The sequence below is a fragment of the Phalacrocorax carbo genome, chromosome 1 (genome assembly GCF_963921805.1).
Source record: "Phalacrocorax carbo chromosome 1, bPhaCar2.1, whole genome shotgun sequence".
Classification (NCBI taxonomy): domain Eukaryota; kingdom Metazoa; phylum Chordata; class Aves; order Suliformes; family Phalacrocoracidae; genus Phalacrocorax; species Phalacrocorax carbo.
In genome coordinates this window covers 85599770-85610485 of record NC_087513.1, presented here as the reverse complement: position 1 = coordinate 85610485, position 10716 = coordinate 85599770, and the positions used below count along the sequence as shown (strand labels likewise).

Genomic DNA, 10716 nt, shown 5'->3' with positions numbered 1-10716 from the left:
GGGCCTGTCAGCGCGTGCCGGCCCCGCCCCGCCCCGCGGGGATCCCGCTGTGCAGTGTAGCAGCGTAGAGAGCAGGGTGATGGATACGGGTCTTGCACATCAGAGTTATGGTGGGGATTCTGCGTGTAGCTATAATTAACAGGTACGCAGCTTTCCTTGCAAACATACCGGTTCTGGGAATTACTTTTTAATTACTTTCAAGAGGTTTTTTGTTACACTTGTTTTGTTGACATACGTTTCAGCTGAAATCAGCTGAAATCAAAAAAGGGCTCAAGTAATGTTCAGTAATTGAAAAGGAAGAAAGGGAGCACACAGGACATGCAGAATACATGTGAAATATGAAGGAAAAGCAAGTGAGCATCCTTTTAGCAGAAGCAAATTTACAGCTGTTGTCATGTAAAGCGCACAGGAGTTTCACATGGTAAAACTTAATACAAGTCCCAAGGCTTGAATAACCCTTACAGATGCTGAAAACAAAATCCTAGTGATTGTAGCTGTTCACATTTTTTTGTCTTTGCATTGGCTAGTTTTTATCTGTGCTGGTCACCTAAATTTCTTCCTGACTCCTGGAAGTTTGGTGCCCTCAGAAAGGTCCTGGGTTGCCTAGCTTAGACCTTAAGTTTCTATTCCTGAATGGTACACCTGTACTGGTTTTTACTGTGGTTTTTTCTTTTGTGTTAGCAGCTACAGGAGGGAGGTGCAGAAATGATTGGCTTTAAAAAAAATCATATTGCCTTTATTGGCAAATTTGTGTCACATAATACTTTTATGATAGAGGTATCATGGCTGCTTCATTGTTAATGATATTAAGGTAATTCAGCTCTTGATTTAGAAATGGAACTCCTCTCCTTTTATCTAAGCCAAGATTATCAAATAAGCAAAATGCAAGCAAAAGCATGCTTTGCAGAGTGTTCCTTTTGGGAGGAAAAATTAATGATGCCACCAGGTATTTTTAGCGCAGTCCCATTTATTTATAAACAACATAAAAAGTCTTTTTTTTTAATTGTAAAGAATCAAATAGTAAGAAATAATTTATTTGTTTCTAGCCTATGGTTTGATGTTTCCTCATATGAATTAAAAATGATGCTGTCATACTAGACAAGGCTGTGATGATTGCTGCTGACCTTCATAGGAGATTCAGGCCACCATATTCTTCTTTTATTATTTGGGCATTAACCAGACATTAATATCTTTTTGCATAGTGCAGACACTTTAGTGCTGCAGAGCCCATCAGTTTAATTCAGCCATTTAAAAAGACCGCACAGCATCACTGATCAGTGAGAGAGAGAACCTGGCTCCCAACCTAGAGCCATCACAATGAAGAGGGCCTGTGCCTTGTGCCTGCTATTTTCAGGTGCTCTCTGCTGTAGCTGTGGCCTGGCCTGGGCTAAAAGCCGTGCCCTTTCCAGAGTCCAGAGAGAAGCCTCTGTGCACAGTGTTGTTACAGGGAACTGGAGGACCATTGACCTTTCTGTGCAAATGGTTGCCATGATGACAGTTAAGTATCTCAAGCGATGTGTTTGGGGCTGTAGTACAGCAGAGAAATACACCCTCCTGTAGAGCTGTGAAGGCTGGTGGTCTGGGCGGAGGATATGTATATGTGTGTGTATTGCCCTGCTGGCCTCTCTTACAGGAGAAAAACTGCTCTTACCTCCCTCTTGTCCACCACCTGGAGGCTGTGTGGGATGAGAACTGTGAGAACAACAAAAGTAATTTCATGGTGCCGTGTTTGCTGTCAGCTTTTCAACCCTACATGGTGCCAGATTCTGGGTGAAGACAACCACCCTCCCCTCAGTCATGCTCCAGTTCAGCAGAGCTGAGGACATGGAGCAAATGCAGCAGAGGTGTAGCAACAAACAGCGCACACCATAAATTTGTGTTGCTGCAAAACAGCAACTCAGGGAACTGAAGTCTCAGTCTCTCAGTAGGGATTTTAGGGTGGCGGATAGTCACAGAGCTCTCAGCAGTACTGCTATTTGTAATGCAGAGGCATAACCTACTTAGTACTGTTTCTATTCCCTCCCTTTTCAAGGCAGTTTCTCCTGGCTGCATCCTACAGTCCTGCTTCAGAGGTCCTTTGGCAAGCTTGTCTCTTCTCATGATTCACTCTTCTCCCCTATAAAGGTGTATCTCCAGTTTGAGAATTGTTGCTGTATGTAACACAACTTTCCTGACAGTGCTTTTACATATCTGCCAATACAAAGCATTGTGATAGCATTGAATTATGTTTTGTGCAAAAAGATTCTACTGAGATCAGAAGCTGTGTTGGTAGCTGAGCTCTGGTTCAAAGAATGGTGAGAAAAACTTTTACAGTTTTGGGTGTGAAAAATCTCAGCACTTCCACCTTCCCTCCAGGAGCACCCTGTATTGGGGTAAGGGTTTGGTTCTGCATTCAGAGAAGGTGAAATTAATCATAATATGGAGGCCTGGAAAGCATCTTCAAAGACTTCATCATTGATGGCACTCTCATAAGCAGGTGGTGGCGTGAGTGGCTCCAGTGGCTCAAACCTATCTTCAATACCTTTCACTTCATGGATGTCTGAAACAAACCGCTGCAGTCTTGGGGGCAGCACCAGCTGCAACTGCATTCTGGAGCCTGTGTCTGTCTCAGAGGTGTGCCTTGTGTCTGATGCCACTGGCATCCTGAGAGCATCCACCATAATCTCTTCTTGGGCAGATGATTCAATAACTACATTGTAAGGAGGAGGCTCATTCAGTGGTGAGGGCACTAAGCCTGGATTGGATGCAATCGTCCATATTGTGGGAACTGACATCCTCATCACCTCCTCGTAGGTGGGTGCTTCATAGGCAGTGTTCACCCTGTGGACAGCATGTGATATTATTGTATGTGATACTCTGCCACTGGGTCAGCTCACTTGTCCAGCCAACTCAATGTCTTGCTTCCTGGTCTAGGAATGGCTCATGTGACTGTTTTCCCACATTCCCCAGAATAATTTAAAAAACCCACACTGGGTTTCAGTGTCCTAGGCTTAGCTTGATCATAGAATCATAGAATATCTCAGGTTGGAAAGGACCCATAAAGATCATGTCCCTCATTTAAAATTTCCTACCAGTTAAAATGTATTACTAAGAATTACTAACTACTAATTATTCCTCAGAACAAACCAGGAACTTGCTTTTTAAACACATTAGCTGAACTTTCATCTAGTTTCAAGAAGCAGAGAAAATTAAGTATTTTCATTTAGTTTAAACAAGGACTAACAATTCTGTGTTAAAAAGAATGTCTGCAGAGACAAATGTTACTTTAGAAACATTTTCCTTTTTAGGTCATATTTTTAAATAAATAGATACTACTTTTCTTCTTGTATGCCCCCCAGCTAGACTTCTTTTTATGTACTCTTTCTAAAAATAAACACATAATAACATTTTTACCCTCCTACAACACCCTGTATTTGAGAATGTCAAATCATTTATAGATGTGGATAATGATTATCTGAATTATACAGGCAAGGAAAAATAAAGTTAAACTCTTCAACCACAGCAGGCAAGTTGGGGTTAAATTAGGTAATACTGAGAACCTGCAAAGATACATGAAGCCAAAAAGATGTGGGAGTATTCAGAGCCTCTCAAGATCAGGACTTCTTAGTGTCAAGCTGGATTTTTAAGACTGGAAACACACCCAGTTACAGGTTCCTTTTTAAAAGTTTGCTGAGGAATAGTTGCTCTGGAGATAAGGTTTATAGAGTTAAACCCAGCTAAGATTCAGTATTGCCTCAGCATTTTTTCTTTTTCCTTGTCTGACTCATTGTTTGGCAAGACTCAATTACTCAAAGAAAAATAAAACGGGGCCTGGATCTGTTTAACCTTGGAAATTGTAGTGGATCAGTTCCCGGGGGGGAAGAAAATATATATTGGACAAGATACAGAACACGCGTGGCATAGACATTTGCAACCTCCACCTGAAGAATGAAGGAAAACAACCTAAAAAGAAATTTTGTCTCCTGGAATGGAGTCTCTGTTTGGTGCCCTAGGGGAAGGGCAGTAAAACAGCATGTAAAATGGCCATATCTGCAGAGAGAGAGTTAAAGTAAGAGGAATAACCAGGTTGCTGCTTACCCTGCTTGGCTTTGTCTGCTTGGAGGTATCTCATTTGTGTCATGTCGGTGCTGATTCCTCAGGTAACACTCAACAAACACACTCAGCAAATAGCCGATCAGGCACACTCCTCCTACCCCTAGGAAGAAATAGCCTACTGGATTGATGTTAGATGAAATGGCCAGCATGGTGACCCCAATGAGAAGAGCAGCAGTGAAAAGAAGCAACAAGGCTTGGCGGATGTTCTTCCAGTGTGTCTCTAACCACATGGTAATATAGATGGTGGTAGCAGACAGTTGAGAACAGATGAGCAGTTAAGGGGACAGACATCTGTGGAAGATGGAATAGTTTTTTTCAACATGAAACACGAGCATACAAACACATTATCAGTATCATGACCAAAATAAGAACAAACATACTTGAGTACATGCCGTCATGAGAACGTGCATCTATGCAGATACATAATAAGCTTGGGAAATCTGTGCATAAATACATGCCAATGTAAATGTACTAGAATTTCCTATGTGAATGCATATCGAGTAATGGGAATGCCTGGACACACAGTTGCAAGACATAAAATGCATAAATACACCATCAGCACTTATTGCCAGGCTTATCTAAAAAGGTCTAGCTTCTTAATAGAACTTAGAGCAGTCTAGGATGCAGATTCGAGGTTAATACAAAAGTGAAACAAAGAATAACTTTAAAGGTTAATTGTAGGACATTTGTACATTGCATAATGAAGGTTCAAATACTAGTTCAAATCACAGAAGAAAAGTAGCCTTATTAATGGGGCTGTCTGCCCCAGTAAATTGAGCTTCTAACTTAGCATAGTATTATAGCAATAACATTACTTTAGGTTCTTGATATAGCTGGGGTATGTCTGTTTTTGCAAAATGTAGACATGTGTTTGAATATTTTCCTATGTCCTCAGTTCTTTTTCTGTTGATGTACTTTTCTGCATCTTTCTCAAACACAAGAGCCCCTCCTGTCCCCCATTCCAAACCCCATCTCTATGAAAGAGACAGCAGTTGTCACTGTGCGCAGTCAACATGGAATGAATACCAGGGATCTGTGGTATTCAAGAACACTGTAATTAAGGAGTCATCTTGCACATGTTATACTAACTTACATATATCCCACTGTTTTGATGAAGACCCCTTTGAAGGAAGAGAGCATGACACAGTGGGCATATTTTTTATGAGTATGCATATTTTTTATGAGTATGCATATCCAAACAAATATACAGGTCTATATAGTTCCATGTTGTGTTGTGTGCTTTTGCACACTAATTGTGTTCCCTTGTTACAGCAAAAGTAGATAAATGTATACATACAAATACCAGAAAAAGAAATACATCCTTTCTGAACAGATTACCTTCTTGTTACCATTTTTACTGTCAGCTTTCAGCATATACTTACCAGAGGGAGGTTTTGGTAGGTAGGAACAGTCATGTTTTAGCTTCTCTTCATCACAAGGAAAAATGTGCAAGCTCTTCTGTCCTTGCTCATTTGCCTTCTCATCTGAGGATGGGATTCCAGTAACAACTCTCCCTTTCTCCTTTTGAGTTTTCTTGTAGGGAGACAAGGAAGATTTCCTTTGAAACTAAAAGGCTGTAATACTGAATATAGGAAGGTACCACATGATGGGAAGATCCTGTTGAAAGAGTTTTGCGTGGGGAAACTAGAACCTCATTTTTCCAGGTTTCAAATCCGAAGCATTTTGTAGACAATCACATACCTTCTACTCTTTTGCAGCTCTTCTAGGTCTGTCCCACAAAAGCAGGAAACTCGTTAGGAAAGAGGGCGGAGTGAGCAGTGGGGGAGTGCTTACCTGTGTCGGATCTGTTTGGTCTGCTTTACTCTGATGAGAGAAACGATTTTCATTATGTTCTCCCCTCCGCGTAGCAGAGGAATCTTGATCTCTGCCTCACAAAGCAGGAAGGACTGCTGGCCCAGCCCACATCACATGGCCCACACATAAATCTGTTTTTGAGTTCTGCAAAATGTAAATCCATACATTTTCCTATCCTGATGGGGTGCTGTTCGTCAGATGTTTTATGCCCATTTTGATTTTACAAACAAAAGGAAAGAAGGAGGCAATAAGTTATTATTTCACAGAGGGCTGCATTAAAATCCTTCTTACTGCCTGATATATCTGGGAATTAGGAGTACTGATAATCAACAGAACAGGTACTGAATTACTTCCTGAAGTCTGTCATCATCTGAACTTTTAGCATGTGTCTGAAAATCAGTGGAAGTTCTCAAATACTATAGCATGAATTATCTCCAGGAGGTGGCTGCAGCTCATATTTGTCTGTAATAGGAAGATGTCCTACAGCTAAATGTTAATAGTATTCATGTTAGAAGATTGGGCCAACAATAATTGCATGGGGTTTAACAAAGATAAATGTAAAGTCATGCATGGATGGAATAATCCCAAGCAGCAGTATAGGCTGCTGAAATAGACTTGGTGGTCATGGTGAATGGCAAGCTCAACAGGAGTCAACAGTGTGCCCTTGTAGCAATGAAGGCAAACTGTGTCCTGGGCTGCATCAGTAAGAGTGTAGTCAACAGATCAAGGGGTGTGATTATTCCACTCTACTCGCACTTGTGAGGACACACCTGGAATACTGTGTACATTTTTGGTCCCCCCAGTTCAAGCGAGAAATTGAAAAATTGGATATGGTCTGGTGAATTGCCACAAAGATGATTTGAGGGTTGGAGAATTTTGACAACTTAAGGAACTGGGTTTTACAGCGTAGAGAAGGCTTGGGCAGGTGGTGAGTGCTCACCAGAGTGGCTGCTGTTTTCCGGAGTCAGTAGGTAGTTACAGAGAGGATGGAGGTACTCTTCATGGGGGTACATGGTGACAGGACAAGAGGCAGTAGGAAAGAGTGCAAAAGGAAATAGGAAAGAGGACTCTGGATATAAGAAAAAAAAGTCTTCAATGTGAAAACAGCAAAATGTTGCAATTACTTGCCTAGAGAAGTGGAGGAATCATCTTGGCTACAAATATTCAAGACTCAGCTGAGTCTAAAGCTGTGCTTTCAGTAGGAGGTTGGACCAGATGATCTCCCCCTCCAGTCTAGACTTGTCAACGTTTCTATGTTTCTAATACTTTTCCCTTATACCTACCTTTTTGGCTGCTAACAGATAAAAGACTTTCAGGTCTGATTGTTATCCGTTCTTTGCTTTCAAGAGATTTCCTTTGAAGATGGCAAGCTTAACATCCATGTAAAGAGGAGGAAGTCAGGCTTCTGGTGTGTATGTAGCATGTCATTTTGCAAGACTATAATTTAAATGGGAAAACTGATTTGTTCCTTACAGCTCTTTCCATTTGGGGGTTGCCTAGTGTTGAGAACACTTTAAGTGCTAAGGAAGATTTGACAAAACTGTTTTCACAGCCTCTCTGCCTGCAAAGCATGACTGACTTGTGGTGGAATCTGAACACCTTGGTACTTCCTTCTAGCTGGGACAGCCGAGGAATTAAAATATACTACAGACCCTAGCTAAGTGTTCTGTTTACTGAGCTATTGTAATAAAAGAGCATCACTGTGTAAGAATTATTTTTAAAGAAGATGATTCTACTTTTTAAAGTTGCAAGTGAAAGTCTGGTTTGACGAGAAAGCTAAACAAACCTAATAACTAATTGCTGTGTAATATGGTAGCCCTTCCTTCTTCCTGCCTCTTCTCCATCTCCCACCTGTCCTCCTTGCAGTGATTCTAGTGCTCAGCCAATCTCTTGCTGAGCTACTTCAGTTGTCTTGGCTAGTGGGAAAGTATTTACCTTTTTCCAGAATTAATTTAATGGGCTGAATCTAGTCATGAAAGTATTGTCTAACCACTAGATTCCCATTGAAAGAAAGCAATGGGAATGCATAACTATAGATGTGGAGGGGAAGGGAGGAAAAGTGGGAATAACTTCAAGGGCTGCAGTGAGTGTCATTTGATCAGCTCAGCCCAAACCATTGCAGTAGGGGGAAGTTCTTCCTTGTTGGCCTAAGTAAGCCCTGCAGAAAGGTGTAGAATCTAAGACCTATCTCGTCCTCAGCAAATCCTATTAATAATATCAGGGATTTCCAGCTCAGATTGTAGGCAACTCCCAGCTCTGGTAAGTACACTGGCTGTTGTCAAATCCCTCCAACAATCTGACTATTGTTGAATTCCCCCTTGTAAGTACCTACAGAAGGTACTTATCCTTCTGTAGGCTGTGTAGAGGGAGGTGAGGCACTTCGCTCTCTGCACATTCTGCTGTGGGGAGTAGGCACGTAAAAACTGCTTTGGGGCTAGACCTTTTTGCTAAGTTAGGAGGAAGTCAGAAAAAAAATCTTAGTTATTTAGTGGAAAACTACCTTTGTGATTGGAAAGGCTGTATTTGATTTGTGGATAGATAGAAAGATACAGGTCTTGCTGAAAATTTGTATAGTAGTTTTGATTGGTGCACCATTTTAAAAAATATTTATAGACATAGTTACGAAATATCAGGATGAAAAAGGCTAAAAATTGTAGATATATCTGCTGCATTAGTTGTTGCTTGTATTACTTCCATTTATTTCAGTTGAAGTTCAGAGTTCGGTATCTCCTGTATATTATACCCATGGAGTTGCATGGATGAGTGGGCTGAATCTTTTGGAATGGTTTTTATGCATTTACAAGAATGGTACCTTGCCATGCAGCTGTGAACGCATTAGTTGAACATGTTTATGAACATGATACTGACTGCTTTGTGGATCTAAGGATACAAAGCAGGATGAACTTCTATGAACTAACCTTTGCAATCTGATTTTTAGCAACACATTGCTTCTACTTGAGGCATTTTTGGCATTTCTGAAGGACTTCTGAAATTTGTATCTGTCTGCCATTTCCATTGTCTCCATAGTCCGGTTCAGACTGTCATTGGTTACAGTGTGTGTGGGTCCATAACAAAGAAAAAATTAATCACATAGCTGCATCAAGAAGTTGTGGGTGATGGCAAGATTCAGAAAACACAGAGGGGCTTGGGAAAAGCCTGAGAGGTATCAATATGCAGTGTTTGTTAAATGGGTAGAAGTCAGAGAGAGTGAAGAGCAACATATATACTGCCGTCCTAAACTGTCTTCCTTTCATGTGCAGTAGAGATGTTTTTTATAGAAAGCTTTCAGTTCTTTGTTGTTCAATCATGCTGTCGGGACCAGACTTCATTTAACAGCAGATTTCTTTAGTTAAGACCACAGATTTCCTTTTTTCATTCTTTCTTTCTTCCAGTGTCTCATTGTTGATCTTTGTTCTTCATTCAGTTTCTAGGAGGCATTTCACCTTTCCCCTGTTTCATCTCACTATCTACTCTACCTCCTGCCCAGACTGCTACTAATTAACTTAGTACCTACAGTAAGCTCGCTTATCAGGTCGGTATGCAGAGAAGCTTGTTTTATTCCCAAGGGCTTCTGACGTACATACTACGGCACAATTAATCTCTCTGTAATCACTAAGTCTATTCTTCCCTATAACCTTGTCCTGAAGCAATTTCTGAGAGCCTGAGCAAGTACTGAAGACAAAGTGCTACTGAACCACCATTTCCTGTTTTGTCTACCTCTCCTTTTGTCTCCCAAGTTCTGCTTACCTTTGTGAAATATGACTGATTTTTCTGTTCAGGAGCACGAACCTCTGTTCTATCTACAGAGGTCATGGGCACCCATGACCTATAGCTAATATGGTTCTGGTCACTATAATGTCTTGAGTAGGAGAAAGCAAAACCCCAAGAAAGAGCCTGTGCTCAGATGTTCAAAAAGTATGCGTAACTGAGAAATCCAGTTGTGCTTAACCTGCCATAGCTGAATGTTCCTCCATTTCTTGTGAGATAGCAATGTCTTTTTGTCTTCCAGTTTATTCCAGTTCTTACAGGACAATGATTGAAAGTTATCATATGTGTAGTCATTGTATTGTTTGGTGGGTTTTTTTGTGTGTATGGTGTTTTTTTGGCATGGCTGTCTTCTACCTGCGGTGGCTTTTCTCTGTAGATCAGGGTTGAGATGTGGTTGCAGAAGGACTGATATTACAAGGCTATTACTAGTTCCTCACCTGTCTCAGGGATACCTGAAAAGCACAAATCTACAGAGATTGAGTCAGAGACACTTGTTATGTTGTGCAGAAATAATGGATTTCTGTTTTCTGACAGTGGGGAGTCACATTTAATGTGAGAAGTTTTTCCACAGCTGCCTACACACCTAAAGTTCGCAAGTATTTAAAATTAACAAAGTGGCACTTCCTTTCCTGCCATGAGAATGACAGAAAAGTAACAAGCATTTACCAAGACTGTGATATATGAGGTTTTTATCTCCTCTTAGAGCCTTTCAAATTCACTTATGTCACATGTTTCATTTTTTCTCCGTAAAAAAGAAAGTGAAGGCTAGAAACTTCTCATCTTTTTAATCTGAATTCTCCTTAGGGCAGGAGCCTTAAAACTGTGAGATTTCATTAGCATTAGTAAAACTTTCTGCAGGTGGTTTAGTTTAATGATGGGTCTATATTATTTACTTTTTGTTGGAGGACTTTCTATACTTGTGCAGAATCTCTGCGCAGTGTGGTACTACTGATGAAAAATCAGACATCACTGTACATAGGATGTAAATTGGCTGTATGCACTCTTTTGAAGGAATTCACCCTGGTGAGTGTAATGCTA

The 10716-nt window shown here is 40.8% G+C and overlaps 2 protein-coding genes across 7 annotated transcripts in view; one reads left to right on the top strand and one right to left on the bottom strand.

The window, feature by feature from the left end:
• The first annotated feature begins 26 nt into the window (after positions 1–26).
• Positions 27–10716, top strand: part of LOC104053595 (rap1 GTPase-activating protein 1) — a 94826-nt gene continuing 84136 nt past the window's right edge. For 2 of the 6 annotated variants that reach the window (XM_064463930.1, XM_064463921.1), the window contains exon 1: positions 51–142. Coding sequence is in view for 1 of the 6 variants with exons in the window: in XM_064463807.1 (XP_064319877.1) it covers positions 108–142 (35 nt within the window). In the remaining 5 variants the exon portion in view is untranslated. Of the gene's footprint in view, positions 143–10716 lie in introns of all 6 variants that reach the window. The other 4 variants (XM_064463807.1, XM_064463883.1, XM_064464041.1 and 1 more) reach the window with 4 other exon arrangements.
• On the bottom strand, positions 950–8935 carry TMEM139 (transmembrane protein 139). Its single transcript, XM_009500894.2, has 5 exons — positions 8829–8935; positions 5890–5980; positions 5478–5628; positions 4078–4195; positions 950–2820 (listed from the first exon to the last, which is right to left on the bottom strand). The coding sequence occupies exons 1-5, from the start codon at positions 8933–8935 to the stop codon at positions 2412–2414; spliced, it is 876 nt and encodes a 291-aa protein (XP_009499189.2). The 3' UTR covers positions 950–2411.